This window comes from Trachurus japonicus, chromosome 1 (genome assembly GCF_045865225.1).
Source record: "Trachurus japonicus isolate A0001 chromosome 1, Traja_1.0".
NCBI lineage: Eukaryota > Metazoa > Chordata > Actinopteri > Carangiformes > Carangidae > Trachurus > Trachurus japonicus.
The window spans coordinates 30,031,385-30,054,400 of NC_140907.1; the positions used below are offsets into that span (position 1 = coordinate 30,031,385).

Sequence of the window (23,016 nt, forward strand, 5' to 3'; positions counted from 1 at the left end):
TCGGTCCCGTTATATTTTTTAGCCGCAGTCATGCTTGCTCACTTCTGTTCTGATAGACTCTCTGCTGTAAATATGTACATTACCATTTCATACGTGTCTTCAGACCTGCACCACATGTCCATGGTGTTTCTGTTTTTCAAAGGTAAACGCCAAGATGTCACTGTGCTGGTTCCACTTGTACATTTCTTTTAAAAAGGTACTTCATAATAAAGATGTTGAAATAAACCCTCCCTTGTATTTGGTTTTCATGTAATATATAGTATCCACCTTCTTTTCTCTATTGCATTTCTTAATCAAACATACAATGAACGACCTGTTGCACATGTTTTAAATGTAACATCATCTTTTTCAGCCTTCAATAATAGATTTTTACTTAATTAATAATTAATTAATAAAAAGATTTGTACACAGGATAAGTGATGACGTCATGTAGTGTTTTAGGTATTGTACTCTACTAAATTGGTTGGGCTGGGTGTTCTCAGTTGCCATAGATAGAGTAGTTTTAACCCTCAGAGAAAAAAATATTCAGCATTCAAGTAATACTGATGTAATACAACATTGTAAGTGAGTAATTCTGCAAAAAAGTACATAATTAATGAAAAAAAGAGTATATGATGGATATATAGTACATCACAACACAACATTTTGTGTAATTTTACCTGGTGCCTAGAAACCAATCAGAACCATAGGATTGAACTGGTTAACCAATTACCTGACAGACAGACAATGAATTGGCAACAGGTTTGATTTTTAAATAACCACATGAGGGACCCTGAATAACAACAAATTCAATATCTTGGAGGTTTTTTGTAGGTCAGATGAGGCAAAAATAAATAATAAAATAGACTATGTTGATTTGGGCTCCAGGGAATAAGTATTTAATCATTTCCTACTATTACTTATTATCTTTTATTGCCTAAACAAGAAATTGATTCAGAGTGACTTCTATGATGGAGTAATACCACCTTGCTGTGGGCTTACTGTGTGTTTACTACTTGCTTGAAACTCACACAACACAATGGTAAAAGTTTGATAAAACAGAATTTAACTACAAATTATAGTAAATAGTTCAGGTTTTAATAAAAGTTCATTTCAACTCAAGGACCCGAGTCTTCAAGAATAAATAATGTACATTTTTTGAAGTACAGATTTTTTTTCTGTCACGCACGACGTAAGGTCAAAGCGCAAATGTGACGCAATTACGTAGGCACGTACACACGCTGCAGCTACAAAACATAGCTTGACAACGAGAAACCAAACAGCAGTTAGACGAAACATTTCGAGAAGTTGTTCTCAATATTTAACATTTTTCACTTTATTAACTCGGTTATCCGACTCGAAACCAACCAGAATATTATTTATTTTTGTTTAATACAGAGAATTAATTAGCCTGGGACGGACACACAAGCTGCTAAGTCGCTCGCCCGCCGGGGTTGTTATTAGCAGTAGCATTAGCATGCCCGTTAGTTAGCTGTCAGCGTTAGCCCCGGAGGTTTCTGAGCCATGGACCCGTGGAGCGCAGTGTTGGACGAAGTGGCTCTGGAGGGACTGGACGGGATCACTATACCGACCCTGTGGATCAGACTGATGAACAGAAAGCCCGAGTTTCCCCTCAAGCTCGACGACAGCACCAAGGAGTTCATCTGGAAGTTGTTCATCAACAACACCGAGCTGACGTTTTATCAGATCCCACAGGAGAGAGAAGATGTCGTGGTATCAGACAGGTGAGTTTATTATAAATATATATATATACGGTATATATATATATAAATGAATGGCTCAGGAAAGCTTAGAAAAACAGCAGCAGTGTGCAGGAGTGCTCAGAGAAGAGACTGTCGTGTAAGATCATAAATGATGATGATGATGATGTACAATGTAAAGGAGGTAAAATAATGCGTTTTAAAGGGACTATCATCTCCAGAAGAAATACACACAGACAAACTAATGCAAAACTCTCCCACTGTAAATCCTGCCTTCATTCTGGATAATGTCCAGTTTGTGTTGCATCTGTTCTTGTCTTGCTGCTTGTAGGAGCTGTACTTGCCTGTTTGTGTTGGTTGTGTTGCTAAATGTCTGTTTTATAGCCTACTAGTACTACTACTCATTAATTTCAGTGGGGTGGACAAAGTAATGTGTAACTCTCAGTGCAGCTTAACTGTTCCACACACTATATCCCTCAAAATGAAAACATGGTTGGATAAAAACCACCAGGGGCATTGCTGTAATGTTGAACTAATATATTTTTTCATGACACAGTCTTTCAACATTGATTTAATGCTTTGAGCATGCCCCCTTACTCCTAATTACTTCTTTAACTGGTACTTACTTATTCTACTTGTGTAAAGTTAGGGATCATCAGAGGTGACCATGACTCATAGTCTCTAGTATGGTTCAGGCTCCAAATATACAACCTACATTTCCTCACTTGCATCTTTGATTACACGTTTGCTGTGAATTTGGTGCCGCCTCGCTATTCAAACAATAACCCTTGCGGTCACCTTTAGATGAGGATAGTCCAACCGTACAAAAATGTTCGCAGTCTGGTAAATGCTCCCCAAGAATTTATTAAGTGTTTTCAACATTTCGATCTTTTCAGATTTTCTTCAAGACTATTTTCGAGGAGCATTTACCAGTGTGTGAACACTTTTTCCTCTTTGCCTTACTTTGCTTTGCACCAGGACTCACACTGACACTGGACTTGTGTGCACTATTCTCACAATAGTCCAAACCTAGCCATGACTGGTCCCTATGTAACATCTGTGTAATGGTCTCTCTAATGCAATAGGCATACATCAACATCTAAAAAATAGTACTCTTCTACAAAACTATTGGTTTTACGATATAGGGAACACTCTAGTTTCAACCTGCGCTGAAAGCCAGACCATAAAGAAATTGTTGTTCTGACAGTTTGGTGAGTTTGTAATTGAGAGTCCAGATGTGCAATGAACCCAATCCACCACTTCTGGGGATGAACCGGAGCCCCTGCTGTGAGTGAGAGCTCTGTGGCCTTATCACTCTGCATCACTGGTCAACTCCACTAATGCTCTTGTTGCTGACTGCCGGCAAATTCCTGCAGCCGGGCTCCAAGATACAGTGTAAAGCCTGTCGAATGTTACATCAGCAGATTTACTCCCCTGATTTTAGGCTGAAGCGTTGAGCAGTCACAAAAAAAGAAGACATTGAATCATCTTTATTTGCAGGATAAATCACGTTCCATGTGTTTTTCTTTGTATAACACAAACTTTGTGCTTGCATGCCTGTGTTGCCAGGTTTGAAGACGCAGATGCAGAAAAGATGCCGAGTGACAATGACAAGAAGAAAGACATCTACCCGGTCGATATTATTCTTCAGGATGGCATACAGGGCTCGTGTGCCTTCTTCAAACAGAGGACCAACATCACTAAGCACGTCCGCTCCACCACCCTCACTCCGTTGATCAGCTTGGAGGAGGCTCTGAAAAGGTTTGTGGACCTTTTATTTTGAAAAGTAGCTGTTTCCAAACCGCCGACTGCCTAGACATGAACAAGGTGTGGACTACTGACTGTGAGTTTATTAATGCAGTGAATTCAAATTATTTAGCATAGCATTTAGCAAGATTTGGACTTTTGTCAGAGTCGTATTTAACCATGAAAACAAGCTTTTCTATTTTCTTATTCTGTTCCAGGATGTCACTGATTAGGAGCGGAGAATGTTAAACAGACTTCGGCAAAACATTTTGTTCTCTGTGAAGTCATGGACATTGTTGTGAACATATTGATAGAATCTGAATTTAACCTCTCGATAAGAGACGCACACTAAGAATCCTGTAATGCCATTAAGTCTTAGTTACAAATGTAAAAAGGATGTGGTAACATTAAAAGCAGAAACTCATCTGACTTTATTTAGTAATGACTAACGTTCTGCAGACAAATTGTGAAAAACTGTTGTAAAAACAATTTATTCTGCCAAACATTAACACTGTACTTAGTTTGTTTTTCTTCCTTGTCTGTCAAATTCACAAATTATTATTATTATTATTATTATTATTATCTCTATGATCTCTTTTGTAAGAGAGACCTGGCCAAGAATGGCAGACACATAGTCACATTAATCATAGACATAAAAAACAAATAGATTGCAAATAACAATTGAATTTACAAGATTAGTTAAATGAATCTACAGAATTAGTCAAAAAAAAATAAAACATTTGAACTCCTGAAAAAGACAAATGTCTGAACAACAAAGATCAGATAAGATAATGTGGATTTTAAGCAACTGTGCATTTGTCTCCTTTTTCTCTCTTTCTTGACCTTGACCTTGACCCTTCCTCTCAGATACGGCAGAAAGCTGGTGGTGGTGGCGTCTCAGACTCTGCGCCTCCTGGCTCTGACCGGCAGCGAGAGCGATCCGGATTTAAAACTGAACGACGACTCCTACTGCGTGCTGGAGAGAGTGGGCCGAGGACGGTGGCAGGGGGAGCTGCAGAACGAGCTGCATGGATCCGCTTTCAAGTAGGCGACACACGCACACACACACACACACAGACACACACACGGCCATTTAGCTCAGGGTCAGTTGTTTCATAACAGCCAGTTATTGTGTTGTGCTTCAACAGGGCCGATGCTCGAAAGTTGCACTACATGAGGAAGTCTCTTGTGGACAACGGACTCATCAGCATGCAGCCCTTCGTCTCACGAAAGAAGACGGGACAAAAGCAGCACTCCATACTCCTGATGCTCAAACGCTTCCACGTGAACAGGTCTGTTCATCATCTCGTCTCTTTTTCTCACCGTTGGTTTCCTGTTGGGCATAAAGGCAAAACGTGGAGTGATAGCCAACTGCATTTTTACTGTAATTTCTGTTAAATGAAAGTCAGACCTTAAAGCAGAAGTAAGCGATCCGGTCGTTTGGGCTAATGCTGCGTTCCAGGCAGGCTTTTGAAACCGTAAGTTACGGCTTCAAGTCACGACTTACGACTTTGTAGCGTTCCAGGCAACCCGCAACTCGTGTTTTTCCGACCTGTTGCACCTGTTTTACCTGTGAAAGTCACTATAACGGCCACTCGTAACTTCCGACCCGTGAAGTCGTACCAGATCGAACTGGTACGTCTTCACAGGTCGGAAAAACACGAGTTACGGGTTGCCTTGAACGCACCATAACTTCTTGTCAGCCGATGGAGTTATCAGCCCCCGCCCTCGTCATGGATCTATTGGTCCTCGTCCCTACGTCACCACATTAACGCGCATCCCTTGGCTGCACACACAGCCCTTCATGCCGTTCTCTCTCCTCATTGGATAAAACTTGTAGGATACAAGAAAAGTTTTCTCCTCGGCTCAGAGCAGAGCAGAGTGACTGAGAGACCCGTGTTTCAGACCAAACACTCTATGTAAGTGATTGCCGTCGGAAGATATAACTATTTAAGACTTATATTAACACAAAAATATTGCTTACTTCTGCTTTAAGTTAGTTAGAGTTACCCAAAGTCAATAATTCACAAATTCCTCTCCAACCCGTTCTCCTCTTTCAGGAGGTCTAAGTATGACGTACTGATGGAGTACGTGTCCGACATCCTGCAGCAGTTACCTGAGCAGCGCGGCACTTTGAACTCGTTCAGAGAGCAACTTGTGAGTGTCTCTCTCTGGAGGTCTTTTACACTGTTGTTGTGTGTGTGTTCATTTTGCTCATAATTGTGTGTTGTTTTCTTGCAGAATTTGGGTGAGGGTTGTTTTAAGCGTGTGTGTCGACACATGCGAGACTCCAAGTTGGTGGAGTTTTACCAGGTTCCTCTGGAGGAGTTGGATCCCGCCGCCGGGCCCTGCACCACGAAAAAAGGTGAAGCACCAGTGTTTACAGGGTCAAAACAAGCGCAGGTGCTGATATCATGAACAAGAACTTATTATTGGAGATTGATCACAATATCAGATCAAAAACGTAATCAATACTTGAGATATCAGTGATTGGATTGGACTCAGCATTAAAGGTTCATCTCAAATTAATGAATTAAGTTACTCAGCATTTAAACTTCCAGTTTATTTAAAATATAAATAGTTATCTTATTATCTGAACTTGAAAAAATGTGTAAAGTTACAGAAACATCTAATATTTAAGTATTTTTATGAGTAAGAGAAGAGGAGGAAAGTCTTCAACCAAACTAAATGTTACAAATGTGGGCTCACTACCAAAATATAGTTTATAGTAATACAGAGATGTCACAAATGTATTATTTATTAGTTATTATTATAGTTATTTATTGTTTATTTTTGCTTCAGAAACGCATACAGCTGTGTTATTTTTGTTTCCCAGGGAATAAAGTGCTGGTGCGCTGTATGAGACTGCTAAAGCCATACGCAAAGAAGGGCGTCCCCGATGATGATGAGGACTATGATGAAGATGTCCCGGGAGCGAGAAGCCGAGTTTACCCACCGGAGGGGCGAATCATGGAGAGGGACCTTCTGACACAAGCCTACCACATCAGTACGGTCCATACAGAGTACACTCAGGGAAAATAATGTGGATTAGATTTAAATGTTGTGAAATGTGCAGCATGTTTTTCACTAACTTTTAGCACTTGACCCTCAAATCCACTGTTTCTATTCAGATTCAGTGTTGTAAAAGAAAAGGCGGAGCCCATGGACAAAAACTAGACATCTTGGACCACACATGACTTTCTTCATCAGTTGTTTTTGTTCTCATGCAGTCTTAGCCGCTGGCACAAAGGGAGTCCCCCAGACGGGCCTGGGCTACAGGTTGAACATCGGTAAACTGGAGGCTCGCATGCTCTGTCGAAGACTGGAGAGAGACGGTTTAATAAAGGTAAACCCTGAGTTTATACAGAGAGGTTATTCTACATAGTAGGGATTCCCAAACTGTTGTGGTTGTGGTGTGTGAGATAAAAAGGGTAATGGTGACGCTTGTCCACCAGAGCGTTTTGGAGTTATTGGATTGTGTATGTGATAAGTTTGATGAGGGAAACCAAGAAATCCCATGAGCCTCCGTCGTGTTAGCTGAGCAGCTTGTATTTCTGCTCCGCCATTCTAAAAACAGGTTGCACCGACAATTAAAGCTAACGAACCTACTGACTACAAGGATTATGGCAATGGGCCAATTTTCCCAAATTGTTGAACTATCCCTTTAATAAAAAAATAGAAAAAAAACAAACAAACCCAAAATCCAGTTATAAATAGATAATTGAATACATTTGTGCACAAAATGTCTCAACATTTCAGTGAAACATCTGTCAAGTGTTTGCTGGATTTCAGAGAAACTGTTAGAGCCAATCAGGATGGGTTGTAATCACTTTTTCATGATGCTTGAACTTTTTATCTAGAGCCGTTATCTGGTCAAAGTCGTGTGATTTTGTGTGAAGTGTATTGATTCAACCTGAGGGTTTTGTACAACACCTCAAAACTTCAAACCAATCAAACAACCAGGGCAGTAGTTTAGTATTCAGTCCAGGACTATTCTACCAATACAACATCCACTGTAATGTATTTTATGTATGTATACACATTGTAATATTATGTAAAGGTGTTTGAGTGCGTTAGCGTTGTGATGTCTTTCGCCCTGCAGGGATTCATGGTGGACGAGGGTCGGCAGAGGACGACAAAATTCATCAGCCACAAGTGTGTATTTTAAAAATAAGAATTATTTTGATGCCACATCATATCGTATCAATAACCTCGGTCCTATCACGTCTCTGCTCTTCCCAGGTGTGTGGGTCGGAGTGATCAGCTGCAGCTGGTTGCAATGGAGCAGGAGCGCAAGAAGCTGCTCTTCTCCTCAGAGCCACAGGCGTCAGGCGCTGCGGCGGCGGCGAGCGCGCCCGCGACGCCACCGTCCTCAAAGTCGACAGCGAAAGAAAAAAACAAAGCTCCCGCGGCGAAGAAGATTCGGAAAGCAGGTCAAGGCAGAGTCGGAGGCGCGGAGGAGGCCGAGCAGACGTGCAGCGACGAAGGGATGGACGGAGGCAAAGGAAAAGCAAAAAGGAAGTCGGCAGCAACAGGAAAGACAAGAGGGAGGAAGAGCGGCGTGACGGAAACCGAGACAACAGAGGCCACAGCAGCTGAAGGTGAGCGCTCAGTAACCCTTTGTATGTCTCAGCACGGATGTTAGAGTCTACATTTAACTGTAATATTCAGCTCTTTATGTTGTCTCATGCTCTTTTTTCTCTTTTTTTTTCTCTGAATTTCTGTCGTCACTCAGTTGAAACTGCAGCGTGCAGCGAACACAACACCAATATGGAAACGTCTGATGATATCAAAACAGGTAATTTCGAGACATGGGCCTAAACTGCTGCACCTCCTGACCTTATTCAGCGCTAACAAAGATGCTGCAAAGATGATTTTTTTTGTAGCAATACTTTATTATAGAAAATGCAGCAGAACAAAACAAGACAATACAACGGCACGATCAATCACTCCTGACCCGGCCGGGACCCCCATGGTCCTTCTGCTCGCCCCTGAACCCACAGACCCCTTCAACAAAGGACAACCTAGTTGTTGGTATAACAGGAAAGATCAGCCATAAGGTTGTAAAAATGAATGAAATTGTAAAGCTAAAGCCAAAAAAAAAAAGGTAAACATAAAATAAATGTACAGCGAAAGAAAAATAGAATAGCATTAGAATAAATAAATATGTAAATAAGCAAATACATGAAAGAAAACGACCTGACAGGAACATGATTACATTAATTATTATGAAAGCCAGAACTACTGCCACACCCTTCATATCGCCCACCTCTCTGCATGTATACGAACACGTATTCAGTCTCTGGGTCTTTTCTTTGACATGATACTTCATATTTTTATGTAACAGCCCCTTTTTTTCTGTTTAATCCTATTTATTATCATCTCCTCTATCAGAACAAGCTGCAACTGAGGAGGAGGGAGAACGATCCAACCAGACTCCTGCTGATCCTGGGCCTCAGAGTTCAGCATCGGCTGATCCACCAGCGAACCACGACATCGTGGTTGTTCAAGATGTCTGGGAGGATCTGGTCAGTCTGATGGTTTGGTTTCATGCGTTTGTTTGTTTTGTTTTTGGGGTGTTTTTTCCAGCTAGAACAGGATGTTCTGGCTCTATGTTTTATGTTTTATTTATTTTATCATGGTTGAATAAAGATAAGTAAATGCTCCTGTCTGCAGATCACACGAGTGCTCTTCCATTACAACTTGTCATTTGTAACTTAAAATGAGTTGGCGTGTTCACATATGAGATGTCTCAGTCTTTATCAAGTGTCATTAAGATGCACTGTCGTTTGGACTGAAAGCTTCAGTCGGATATTAAACCAGCTCTGGAGATTCAGAAAATCTAGACTCATATCAAAAGTCATAATTGATCTAATTCCTCTGTCCTCCTCCTTCAGAACGGCAAATCTAAGAAATCTTCTGAGAAGTCCCACGAGACGTACCGGCTGCTGAGGAGGAAGAACCTGATTGTCGAGGCTGTCCGCAAGCACAAGGTCATAGAAGGTCTTTTCCCGTAAGTGTTACAATCAGGTCACTGGGTTTTTTTTAAATCGCACAACGCCGGAAAAGGAAACTGAGGGAGTGAAATGTTCTGCCTTTTCCTCCAGATTACAGAAGATGATCAACGACGAAGAGAAGCAGTACGGATTCACCTCCAAGTGCTGCAAGAAAACTATCACACGTCTCATCCGCTGTCTGTCCAGGGAAGGCTTAGTCAAGTTGTACACGACCACCATCATACAGGATGGGATCACCAAGAATGTACGAGCACACACACACCTGTACAGTCATCTCCATTTTATTTGTTTGTTTATTCGAATGGGACAGTGCACATTAATGGACATAACAACATGTAAATATGCCGGGTTGTAGCAGGATGTTAGTTTCCATCCGTCCCAATAACATAAAAACAGTTCAAGACAATACAACATTTCACAAAATAAAAAAAGTAAACAACATAAAAGGCAACAATAACAATGAAAAACACATTGAGAGACACAAGTTATTTTTTCTTTTTCTTTTTTTTTTCTTTAATGGAATACACTAACCAAAACAGACAGACAGAAAACAAAGGACAGAACAAACCTCACGACATAAAAAAGGGATGTAAAACTACTAAAATTAAATTAACAGTAACTACTTAATATACATTTGCTCAAACGTAAGTTTTTCCCATTTTTTATTATGCATTTCCACCTTATCTTGATTTGTTGTGATAATTTTTTCCAAAAGAAATTGGCGACGCACTTTATTTCTAAAAAAATCCAAGTTCAAAAATGGTTTTAACAAACATACAGGTTATTTACAAAGTAGAACTGTGGATAATGAAGTAGTCCACAGGTAGGGGGACCAGAAGAGTTTCGTTTTGGGTAATAAAGTGCTTAAGTGCTGGGTTAAAGTGACGAGTGCAGAAGTGCTTATGTGCCGAGTTGTACTGCACGATGCCCATTACACCCAATTGCACATGCAGAGGTGTGTAAATATTGCACAAGATGTTATACTGTACATAAATGTATTATGTAAGCACTACTGAAACCAAAATAGCATCACAGAAATATTGTGTGCAATTGACTGAAATAAAAACTCAGATGGTGCCCCAGCAATTTGTGTTGTATTACAGGTTACAGGTGGTCGCATGTCTGGTTTGCTTGTTTCTTTATTAGCGAATGCACAAAGTGGAAGAGTAGAAAAGACATAATATTACATGTTGTTACACCCTCTCTCTGTCCGACCTTCTGCCTCACGCAGGTCGAGATGATCGCTCATCCATTGGTTCTGCCCAACGACGAAATAGTTCAACGGGTTATCGAGCAGGTCCGCTTCAGGATCTCCAGCTCTTACGCCAACGTACGGTGAGTGAAAACAAAAAATAAAACAAGGTTGTAAGAAATCCGCGATATCTGAGTTAGTCGATGTATGTTGGCTCGGTGGTCACTGGTCACTATGACCTAACCGTCAGCTGCTGAGCCCCCGCAACAGTGCAACAGTCAGTTTTTCTTTCCTAACTTTAGTATCCTTTTTTTTTGCTTGTTTGTTTATCTCTTTACTTTTACTCTGTCTCTTTCTCATACTCCAGTCGTTCCAGCTCATCCCCACTATTTCCAACACATAAAGGTCTATAATGTATATAGAATATCATGGAAAAGTTTATTTATGTCAGTGATTCAATTCTAAAAGTGAAACTATAGATCCATTACACACAGAATGAAACATTTAATGTCCTTAATTATTTAATTTCTTTTAACTGTAATGATAGCTTACATTTATGAAGACCTAAAATTCTCTATATTATATTATATTATATTATATTATATTACGAAAGACCAATTAAAAAACATTTTTAATAGAGAAATGTTGGCTTTCTGAAAAGTATGTCCATCTATATAGTATACACTTAGTAGAAACATGAGGTTCGAACGAATATTGAATGACCCGTAATTTGTTCGGATATATTCGAATGTCGAATAAAAAGTGACAGCCCTAACACTCAGTACTTGGTTATGGCTATTTGACTTGAACTACTGGAAATGATATTCTAATTTATTGAAATACACATATACATCCACGCTCATACACACACACACACACACGCACAGACCAACACATACCGTATACATGGCCATAGACACGCACATATACTCAAATACATACCAACTACAACATCATGAACAGCACTTTTCGCACCAATATACAGTAGCATTTGTCTTTTTTTTTGTCTTTGTCTGTTTCTGTTGCTTCTCACTTGTCTTGTATCTGCATCACTTGATAAAAATCTCCTAACAGCTTGTGTGTTTAATTGTGTTGGTCTGCCGCCCCTCAGTCTGCAGCACGAGGAGAAACTCAGAGAACTGGACGAGTTTGAGGACGTGAGCAGAGGAGGATCAACCAAGGCTGAAAAGAAAGCAACTGTGCAACACTACAAGAATTTCAGGCCCACTACAGGTTCTGTTTGATCGTTCACCACATAACAGAGCACTCATGAGTTTCCTCTCCCCTCTATTTATGTGTCTATTATCCATCGTTTTGTTCTCGGTCCTCTGCCTCTCTTTGATTTATAGTCCCGGGATTGGGTAAGACTATGGGCTTCCAGCCTAAGATGCATCGCCTGCGTATCGTCCACAACTTCCTCTGGTACATGATTTACGGACACCCGCTCGGACGCAGCTCCAACGGCTCTGGCTCCATGAGTGAGGCGCCGGCCAAGCCAGCTGGCTCTGATCCAGAAGCCAAACACGGAGGAGAGCATGAAAAACAGGATCCCAAAGACTCTGCACAGCCGCAAGGTGCAGACTCTAAACTGGACGAGACGTCAGGAGAAGATGAGGAGGAGAAGAGGAACGAATCAGCTACTGTCTGCTCTCAGCCTGAGGTGAAAGGTGAGAGCATCGTGTGAATGTGTTTACAGTAGTTATCTACGTAAAGTATTGGTACATAAATTGCTCTTTCAGGATTTCCCACCTGTTCACTATCTTCTTTTGTGTCTCTGGCAGTTTACGTTGATGAAGACTCGTGGAAGAGGTTCATTCCTCCGGTCCGCATGCACAAAGAGTTCGGCATCGGCTGGGCGATGGTGGCCGACGTGCTCCTCTGTCTGCCTCTCTCCGTCTTCATCCAGGTCATACAGATCAACTACAAGGTGAGCACATGTTCAGTCCTCTGTTTAACCTTGTGTGTTACCAAGTTAATTCACAATTTCTCTAAGTGAAAGAAAAGTTATTTTGTCCCTGGAGCCACAACACAGTCTCATTTTACATCAAATAGTTTAATGTTGATATATTCAAACGTCTGTGAGTGAGAAGAAAATCATATTTTTCAAATTATGTGTATAAATTACATGTATTTAATTACATTAATGCATTTAGATGACATAGTTATTTCATAACAGGTCACAGAGACGAATGAGTCATAATAATATTAATTTCTTCTTGGTCAAGAGCCTAAAAAAAAACAGACATCACTTGAGATGTTCCTACTGCAAAAACAAGAAGTAATTTAATTTCGTGTTGCAACAGTTAGTTCATCGGCCAACTGTTCTTATAATTAATAAACTGCTTGAGTCACATGAAACAAAATTGATATATATTGTTGTTCCACTCACAAACACGAATACTTTCTGCTTTTCTTTCTTTTTTTGTCATTATAAACTAAATATCCTTGGACTTTGGTTATTTTGTACTGGAATGTGATACACTCACTCTTATTATTGTATAATTATTGTCTAATTATTATCTACTTATCTACTACTACTATTATTACTACTTATCTTGTATGTAAAGCACTTTGGTCAACATCTGTCATTTTTAAATGTGCTCTAGAAATAAAAATGACTTGACTTGACTTGACTACTTATTGGATTGTTTGATTGTATTGAGTCTTACTAAGAGCTGATATTATATATATATGTTTATTTCGTCCTCATGGATTTAGATCATAAATAAGTTTACTGAATAATTAAACTTGTAATACAATTAGGATACGCTACATAAAATCATATCTGCTGAACTCTATCTGCAGGTTGAAGGACTGGAGGAATATCTCAACGACTCTGTGAGGCAGCACCACCTTGTTAGATGGTTACCTGCCAAAATGAGAAGACAGCTGCTTTATAGACGGTGACTCTCTCCCTCTCTTTCTCTCCATCCTCCTTCTGCTTTTTACAGCACACAACAACTGTGATCCTTAACCAAGTGTCTTATTTTCTACACCAGGAAATACCTGTTCAACTTTCACGAGAACCTGCAGAAGTTGGCTTACATGGGTCTGCTGCAGTTCGGTCCCTCGGAGAAGTTCATGGAGAAAGACCAGGTACACAGTTAATAAACAGAGGGAGTGAAGAGTCTGACTTCATCTGACTGCTGCTCTCATTGACTGTTTGCACTTACTTGTAGACATTTATTATTGTGACATTTGAAACAAAGGAAAGATTAAGTTTTTCTTTGATGTTTATATTAAATTAGTGAATGTAAAATATGCATTTTATCCCTTTATTCAGAACATGAACAGAGGAAGAAGTAACAGAAGTTGCGAAAATATGTAAAAGCCAAATTACTAACCCTAACCCTAACCTTAAACACTGAAAAAAGAAAAAGCAGAGCAGGTTTACCAGGACGGAGAATCTGCTTCAGTGAATAAATGAGTGATTAAATGAGGAATATTTGTCTCTTTTAAAATATTTTATTATTGAAAAAACTAATTATAAATCCCAAGTGAATGATGTAAAACAATAAAATAAAAGTCATCACCAGATGGAAAAGGAAGGAAAAAATGTTTTTACAAAAGCACAAAGAGTACAAATACATTGTTTTAATGAAATTCTCTTTTTACATGTCTGGTGTGATGATCCAGGTGGTTGTGTACGTGAGACGCCACACCACCATCGTCGACACCACCAACGCTGAGCCTCACTACTGGAAGATCCAGGAGAATCCCGACAAACCGTTTGAGAGACGCCAGTACACGTTGAACACTTTCGAGGACGTTGAGAACTATTGGTTTGACCTGATGTGTGTGTGCCTGAACACACCACTGGGTACGTAAACACACACACACACATTTTATAGAAGCAGAGTCACCGAAAAAAATCTAATTTCAGCCTGTCAAGCTGAGTTTATCTGTCTCTGTTATGTTTTTTTTAGGGGTCGTCCGCAGTAGGAGAAGTCTCCAAGCGTCAGAGGACGAAGAGTCTACCCAATTTCCACCTGACCGCTACGTGTTCGTTCACCTGGCGTACCTGTTAAAGTAAGTGCAGAGATTATTAACCTAACGTTACGAGACAGAGTTGTTTTAGAGGTAAATAATACAAAGACTGCTTGCTGAAAAACTGTCCCTGAAGGCAACGCGCATCAGCGGTTTTGCATCAATTCACCTCTAAAACAACTCTGTCTGGTAACGTTCTGTTATTATCTCATAGCGTGGTGAATGTGAAGGTCACAACTTGTCCACCAGAGCGTTTTGGAGTTGTTGGATTGTGTATTTGATGAGTTTGATGAGGGAAACCAAGAAATCCCATTAGCCTCCGTAGCGTAGCTCTGAGCAGCTCATGGCTCTGCTCCGCCGTTCTAAAAATAGCTTACACTGACAATTAAAGGTAACAAACCTACTGCTAAAACTATAGGGATTATGGCAATGGGCCAATTTGTCAAAATGTTGAACTATCCCTTTAAAGAGGAACTATGCAAGTCCGGACACTCTTCCTCTGTTTTGCTAACCCTCCTCTCTGCCATGTGCATTTGTTTACAACGAAGCCGGCGAGAAATCAATCAATAGAGCGGTAGATAACACTATATATCATATACCAGGGGTACTCAAATACATTTGTCGAAGGGCCAGAATTTTTCTTAACAGACACCTTGGGGGCCGCACATCCAAATAGGCCTAGATTGAAATTAAATTAACCTTTTTCGTCTAATAATTTAAATATTTTTATTTTACTTGTAAGCACATCATTTTTATTTATACACTTCATGGTGTTTTGTATGATATAAAATGAAAAATCTTGACATTATCATATCATCATTTACATATCATGCTGGAGCTTTACACTGCTGACTTGTATCCTCAGACATGCCCTGTGATTTTCTATTTAAATATGACCTGACCATCACAGGACATGTCTGACTCTGTTCTGAGGATACAAGTCATTGGTCCTGAAATGTGTGTTTCTCTTCTGTAATACACATTCTACATCTCGGAGGAGACTTCTTTCCACACACGGGCTTCCCTCACCCACAGGCCGAGGGCACCGGGACACAACACCGGGGGAGAAGCAGGTCGTGCAGCTGTGCGCCGCAGACGTGCACGGAAAAACAATCGCGTCTCATCAAATGCGCGCAGCTACGGCTTTTGAGTTGTGCGCGTGCATGACGCGCGGCTACATTGAATGGGTTTGAGCGCGCGCAAAAGACGCTTCATCTGATCCATGCATGATGCACACACAGTTGAACCAAGACGGCGGTGAAAATCACCCACGGTCTCTGCAGACAGGCAGGGAAAACCCTGCAGTCCAGCCCGCTCCCCAAACACTTGCGCATGGTGATTTGGGTTCGTCGGCGTTTCTGTATCCCAGTGCAGCGCCTCACAGGCACACACAAACGGAGTGCACGTGTTTCCATGTCCCAGCGCTTTGACTTACAGGCGCACGGAGCCCGAGAAATACAGTATAGAGTAATATGTAAACTAGTAGAACTCAGTCGCGGGTCTGATTGGAAGGTTCGGCGGGCCGGATGCGGCCCGCGGGCCGCCTATTGAGTACCGCTGTCATATACAATGCTACGACGTGTATATTTGTGTAGTTTAATCTGTCATAAACAAGAGATTATGGTTTATGGGGCGCGTTTGTGTCGTGGTGCCGCAGAGACAAGAGCTGGGACACTGGGGTGGCGGCTCTGATCTTGCAAAGCTGGTTTTCATCCAAGAGATGCAATAAAGTGACAAGCAGGTGAAAGGCAGAGAGCCTCCATTCTGCCTGTAACAAGTTAAGCCATTCATTAAACCATCATAATTACTTCAAAACTGTTTAATTAAGGTAAAAAAGTAGCATAGTTAAGATACAAATCCTGCACATTTCCTCTCTGAGTTACTAATTGTAATAATCCAGTAAATAGTTATAATTCAAAATTCAAAATACCTGAAATTTAAGGTTTTACTTTTACCACACAGGGGCAGTCGTGAATTGTGTGATGACGGGTCGGTGCCAGGGGACGGTCAAGGAGCAGCAGGTCTGGACTGCGAATTTTTTGCTCATCTGAAACGCAACTGGCTGTGGACCAATCACCTGCTCGCTGTAAGGAAGGTACAAGAACAAAACACAAGTTGGACATGTACACATTATCTGTGTGTGTGTGTGTTTACGTATACGTTCTTTTGTTTTCCATTTTCTCAGAAAGCATCTGTTTTTGAGACGACTCAAAAGACCAACAGACTGAAGAGTTTGATGAGTAAAAACGCTCTCAGGATCGCTTTAAGAGCCGGTGAGTAACGTCAGACATGAAGAATTTTTCTCCCTTCAACCACTTCCTCTGTCCAAACAAAACTAGACTAAAAAAAAACATCACGGCAGTCTGTGACAAGTCGACCATACTCGACCATACTGTTGTCCTGTCAAAACATGGCCGTCATCTCCTGCTCCTCTCTGTCCTCCTCAGTGAAACATTTACTTCATACATGTGTCTTAACAGGAGGAGCCGCTGCACCTCGATATCTGACCATCAAGAAACCAGTGATGCCAGAAAATGTTGAGGTTTGACTTCTCTCATTGTCAGTTTTGTCATGGTTTTAATGAATGAACCAGCTCTCAGTTTAGATACACAGTGTTACATTTAGCTAAAACAAACACAGAATAATGCTTTGTGTTGACACGTTGTCTCAGTGAGTTATCAATTCACCTGTATCAGCTGATCGTTGTGGAGTTTGGTGTGTTGAACTGTGTTGAATTATACAAACAGGTGTTCCTGTTATTTATCCTGCCGTTACTGATATAAATAGGATTGATAAAATAATAAAACCATCTGCCTGCCTAGCTCTAGCAAAGTACATCTTTCACAAATGTTTAGTGTCCACACCCATTTAAAATATATAGCTTTGTCGGCTTTATAACTGCTGCTGTGTTATCTAAGGATCATATATGTATACATTGTTGTTACATTATGTCACTATTAATCTATTGCAAATTTAAAACAACCCATGTTGCCCTAGTTTCTGTTCAAGCTTAAAATTCACTATAAATTAGAAAGTCTAATCACAAAATCAAATTAAACACAATAAAAGCTAGAAATATTGAATAGTAAAACAAGAAAACAAAAATGAATCGTCAAGCTCAACTTGGACTTGGATTTTAAAACTCTGTAGTGACTGAGTGGTTCAAACATGAAGAGGCAAACTCAAAATTAGATTATAATATTGTGTATTAGTGTGTTTCAGTTACAGTTAGTTAGTAAATGAATAAAGAGTCCAGGCTTGTATCTTGCATGTCGTGTCTCTGTCTCCAGGTGGACATCGAACCTGCCAGCAGAAACCAGAGGGTGGTCGGTGGGAAGAAACAGAAGAGGAAGAGAAGCAAAAAGGAGGCCACCAAGGTCACACGCAAGAAGAAGAAAGGTGCTGGACTGTTAAACGTGAAAGTAAACGGACGTCTGATTGAGGAGAAAGTAGAAAGCTGACTGTGTGTGTGTTTGTTTGTTGTCTGACTTTAAAGAGCCAAAAAAACGCACCCCCGCCCACGACGAGGCCGACCACCGAGCTCTGAAAATGATGACGAGACAGCGCGTGTACTGGTCGGTGCAGGAGGACTCGCTGATGATGCTCTGCAGCGTCGCCTCACACCTGCTCAACACCAAGGTACACACACACACACACAGAGAGTACAATACACAAGTGAGTACGTTCTGCATTAAAGGGATGGTTCAACATTTTGGCAAATTGGCCCATTGCCATAATCCCTGTAGTCATAGCAGGAGGTTCGTTACCTTTAATTGTCGGTGCAAGCTATTTTTAGAACGGTGGAGCAGAGCCACGAGCTGTTCAGAGCTACGCTATGGAGGCTGATGGGATTTCTTGGTTTCCCTCATCAAACTCATCAAATACACAATCCAACAACTCCAAAACACTCTGGTGGACAAGTTGTGACCTGCACATTCACCATTATTTGATGAGTTTGATGAGGGAAACCAAGAAATCCCATCCCGTAAAAATCCCGTAGAGTTCTAAAAACAGCTTGCACCGACAATTAAAGATGAAGAACCTTCTCCTGAAACTATAGAGATTATGGCAATGGGCCACTTTGCCAAAATGTTGAACTATCTCTTTAACATTTATGGTAAGGTTTTGTTTTGGTCAAAGCTTATATGTTACAAAAACATTCTTATTATTGTTGTTATATTATGATCTAAGGTTCCTTTATTTAGAGCGGCCTCTTCTGGATGATTGGGAAACTTTGTAGGCAGGTTTATTTTTACAGCCTGTAACAAACCAGAATATTTTTTTTGTTTGTAACATAAATAGAAGAAGTTCTGTTGTGTTTATGCAATACAACTACATGTTGGATGGTTCTCTTATGAAATTCATGAATACCGTAACTACCTACTTTAATTAATTAATCTTTTTATAAAATTATAGTTGCCCCGTTCGTTTTTTTTTTAGCACAATCCAGTTTTCCCTCCTTTTCTGTCTGGTATAAACCAAAATCCTCAGATGAGTGGTTTGAATTTATCATATGAGCTAAAACTCTGAGCTCTGAGCTCAAAAAAAGTTCAAATTAAAAAAAAAACAAAAAAAAAAAAGGTTTTAAATACTTAAAAATGTTTTTGTTTTGTCTTTGATCATTAGGAATGTTTTTGTATGTTACTATACAAGTACACTTGTGTGTTTATCCTTTTATTAAGGTGTGTTGTGTTTGTTGTTGTGTTACAGCTGAAAAGACCGTTCATACCCTACTGTGTGGTGAGAGACCTGCTCCAAGCAGAGTTTGAGATATCCATGGATAAAACGTCTCTTGCTGTCGGACGTCGCACACGATACATCCTCAAAAATCCTCAGACACTTCTCAACTTCAGGTGACTGCAGATTACAGACACACACACTTTAAAACACACACACACAAGTGTCACTCATCCAGAGCTGCTTGTTGCAGGATCTGTCTGGCTGAGGTCTTCCAGGACAAATCCCTGATGAAACTCTTGGAGGAGAAGAAACCTACTGATCCTGATAAACCAGAGGTGGGTAGTGTTGGTTTGTTTTTTCTTTCTGTTTTAGTTTCCTAAAGTCAAATTTATGACATCACATTTGATTGTTTGTGATCTGTGTTTTGATTCAGGTCTGCGCTGAAGTTTTCTCAGAGTACACCAGACTTCTCAGGCAGAAGTTCAGCTCTGTCATTATGCCTGGTAAAATTATCATGCCTGACACCAAGCGGCAGCTCTTTTCACGGTAAGAAGAAGAAGAAGAGGAGTAGAAGGAGGTTTGATGCTCTGCTTAAGACAAGAAACAAGTACATACATTTCTGACCTCATACCCAATTACAAAGCATCCACATGTCTCAGAACATCATCAACCCTCAGTGGCCCTCATTTATTAAACTTGCGTACACCAAAAAAATGGGTGTACACCAAATTCACCGCAAGGATCGGCATTTATTAATCTGAGCGTGAGCGTACGGTACGCACAAATCTCACGCCAGCTCTGACCAGGTGTACGCACATTTGGAACCAGCGTAAAGCATGCAGGAAGGAGTGCTGCTGTGTCAGAACGATTATTAAACCATAGTCTAATAACGCAGCGATGTGGACCACATGTTGTTGTTGTTTATATTGATAAAAAGTTAAAAAGTAGCCAAAAAAGAGAAACGCTACAACCAAGTCCGTGTTGAAAATTTAACTCGACTTTTATTTTGAGCAACTGAGATGAATTAAAAACCACGATGTGACAGATGCTCGTTAATCAGCTGTGTAAACAGAAACAGTCAATGACAGACAGACCTGTTATTGTTAGATCACACACACAAACTTCCAACATCTCCTGCACCAGAGCATGACCGGACGGCTTCTCAGTCTCTCTCTACCGGACACCGGAGGGGGGGGGGGGGGGGGCGGGCGCTACCTGTCCAGGTCCAGCTGATCTCCGCGGCGGAGTGTTTTTTTTTTTTTTCCCGTCACCGGGACCTGTCAGCGGGACATCGGGCCGGTGTTTCACATCCCTCCATCAGCCGAACCATGCCAGCGGTGCTGATGGTCATAAAGTCGCGTTCGCAGCAGTAATATGCCTATGATTTCTCCTCAATCACTTGTGTTTAGTAAACTGCAGGAGCATTTCATGAGATCGCTGGGTTTCCTGACGTGGTCGGTGACACGTGCGTCTGCAGCCTCCATCCATCGGGATGACGCTTATCAGTCACAAAACCTATCAATCTATCAATGTCCAGATATTTAATGTTGCCGCCCTCTCCCTGTTCAACGCGGTAACGCCAGTAAAGTCCCTCTTCTTGGCCGTCTTCCGTGTCTCCATGTCGTAAAAGGGGCAGGGCGACGCCTCTAAAGCAGGAATATATCGGGGCGTGACATTTAAATTACGCTCGTTTTCAGCCGCCGGATTTATCACCACCACGCCGGTTCTACGTCGAAAACAGCAGCGTACACACTTTTAGTAAATCACACGTGACACTTGGCGTACACTGATATTTACACCAGAATCTACACCAGATCCTGCGCAAGTTTGATAAATGAGGGCCAGTGTCTTTAAATCGAGACTTAAAGCAGATATCAGTGGAATGTTTTTGTTAATATAAGTCCTAAATAGTCCTATTTTCCGTCAGCAATCACTTACATGAAGTATTTCAGCCTAAACACGAGTCTCTCCGTCACTCTGCTCTGCTGTAACCCGAGGAGAAAATTTTCCTTGTGGGATACAAGTGTTATCCAATGAGGGGAGAGAACGGCATGAAGGGCTGTGTGTGCAGCCAAGGGATGCGCGTGAATGTGGTGACGTAGCACGAGGACCAATTGATGCCTGACAAGGGCGGGGGCTGCTAACTCATGGTGCGTTCAAGGAAACTCGTACTTTGTGTTTTTCCTTCCTGTGAAGTCATACCAGTTCGATCTGGTACGAGTTCACGGGTCGGAAGTTACGAGTGGCCGTTATAGGGAACTTTCACAGACAACAGGACGGTAAAAACACGAGCTACGGGTTACCTGGAACGCTACCAAGTCGTAGTTGTGACTTGAAGCTGTAACTTACGGTTTCAAAAGCCTGCCTTGAACACAGCATTAGCCGAAACGGCCGTGCCGCTGTTATCTGCTTTAAGATTTTCATGTTTGCTGCTGCTTTTTATGAAGCTATTATTTTTACACTGCACTGTAATTTGCTATTTTATATCTATTCTATCTATATTCGAAAATACATTAGTCATCGTAATTCTTTCTCTTGTTCTTCTATTGTGTGTCTACAAATATGCTTTTTATGTTCTTCTTTTGTGCTATGTGTAAAGCACCTTGAGTTGCCTTGTTGCTGAAATGTTAATGTAATTTGTGTTGTGTCGTGTGTAACGTAATGGTGTGTTTCTAACAGGTTTAAAGTTTCGGCCATAGAGAGCGGAAGAAGGGTTCCAAGAACAGACACTCTCAACAGGTAATGATCTAATGAGGGATATTTGATTGGTTTTATTTCAGTTGAGTGAATGTTAAAATTAACAGAGGCTGTTAATTGTTTGTTTGTGTTTGTTTGTCCACTGCAGCACAGAAGACATTCACTCCATAGTGCTGCATAACTTGATCCAGAGCACTCTGGCCATGACCAACTATCAGATGAAGTCGTCCAGGTCCTTTCAGGTAGTTTCTCTTTCATTTAACAAACTCTCACTGGATGAAAGTTTATGGCCATTCAAGAACAACGTCACAATAAAACAGTTTAGGATTACGTTCAAAGTGATCAACGATTGCTCATGCCTTTGTTAATATTATTATGATATTTATTTTTTCTTCTTTATCTTGTAACTTACTATTTGTAGTATTGAGTTAATATTAAAGAATTTGTTTAAGTATGAAAGAATGAGAGTGAGCAAGAGAGTGTAATGTGGGATGATTATTGGATACTGTGTTTAGAATTGCACAAACCTAAAATAGTCCTCCATAAAATGGAAATAAAATAATATAAATTACACAAAGGCAGGTCGAAGTAGGTGGTTCGAGCTGCTCATCTTACAAATACACATAAACACTTACACGTGTGATTGTGATCCCGTCTCTCCTCTCAGACGTTCCACATGTACAGTAAATACGACCAGGAGCTTCTGTGTCAGGTGTTCGTCCAGTGCAGGAAGAGAGGTCTGGTCAACCGCCGCCGCGTCAGTCAGCCGTTCGGGCCGAAGAAGAACCGAGCGCTGCCCATCCTGCCCATGTCCTTCCAGCTGTCCCAGTCCTACTACAGGTACAGTACACAACCACCAGCGTGGAATAAAAACAATAAAGTCACTTGATTTAAATTTTAATATGAGTTTATGTTTAACACTCAGAATATTTGAGCCATTTGTGTAAAAATGTCCTGTTGAAAATCTTTCTACATCACTACATTTTCCTAGCCTCGT

General features: G+C 40.8%; 1 protein-coding gene across 1 annotated transcript in view; it reads left to right on the forward strand.

Moving 5' to 3' along the window:
• The first annotated feature begins 1,207 nt into the window (after positions 1-1,207).
• gtf3c1 (general transcription factor IIIC subunit 1) overlaps positions 1,208-23,016 on the forward strand; it is a 32,416-nt gene continuing 10,607 nt past the window's right edge. The window contains exons 1-33 of the mRNA XM_085784542.1: positions 1,208-1,724; positions 3,270-3,461; positions 4,314-4,490; positions 4,595-4,738; positions 5,507-5,603; positions 5,688-5,811; positions 6,283-6,453; positions 6,677-6,792; positions 7,549-7,601; positions 7,689-8,047; positions 8,182-8,244; positions 8,841-8,974; positions 9,344-9,459; positions 9,554-9,707; positions 10,695-10,798; positions 11,767-11,888; positions 12,005-12,322; positions 12,437-12,582; positions 13,461-13,558; positions 13,655-13,751; positions 14,292-14,475; positions 14,582-14,684; positions 16,605-16,737; positions 16,828-16,915; positions 17,123-17,184; positions 17,933-18,041; positions 18,139-18,281; positions 19,353-19,495; positions 19,573-19,657; positions 19,756-19,868; positions 22,002-22,061; positions 22,168-22,261; positions 22,687-22,859. Coding sequence (XP_085640668.1) covers positions 1,504-1,724; positions 3,270-3,461; positions 4,314-4,490; positions 4,595-4,738; positions 5,507-5,603; positions 5,688-5,811; positions 6,283-6,453; positions 6,677-6,792; positions 7,549-7,601; positions 7,689-8,047; positions 8,182-8,244; positions 8,841-8,974; positions 9,344-9,459; positions 9,554-9,707; positions 10,695-10,798; positions 11,767-11,888; positions 12,005-12,322; positions 12,437-12,582; positions 13,461-13,558; positions 13,655-13,751; positions 14,292-14,475; positions 14,582-14,684; positions 16,605-16,737; positions 16,828-16,915; positions 17,123-17,184; positions 17,933-18,041; positions 18,139-18,281; positions 19,353-19,495; positions 19,573-19,657; positions 19,756-19,868; positions 22,002-22,061; positions 22,168-22,261; positions 22,687-22,859 — 4,496 coding nt within the window. The 5' untranslated portion in view covers positions 1,208-1,503. The remainder of the gene's footprint in view (positions 1,725-3,269; positions 3,462-4,313; positions 4,491-4,594; positions 4,739-5,506; positions 5,604-5,687; positions 5,812-6,282; positions 6,454-6,676; positions 6,793-7,548; positions 7,602-7,688; positions 8,048-8,181; positions 8,245-8,840; positions 8,975-9,343; positions 9,460-9,553; positions 9,708-10,694; positions 10,799-11,766; positions 11,889-12,004; positions 12,323-12,436; positions 12,583-13,460; positions 13,559-13,654; positions 13,752-14,291; positions 14,476-14,581; positions 14,685-16,604; positions 16,738-16,827; positions 16,916-17,122; positions 17,185-17,932; positions 18,042-18,138; positions 18,282-19,352; positions 19,496-19,572; positions 19,658-19,755; positions 19,869-22,001; positions 22,062-22,167; positions 22,262-22,686; positions 22,860-23,016) is intronic.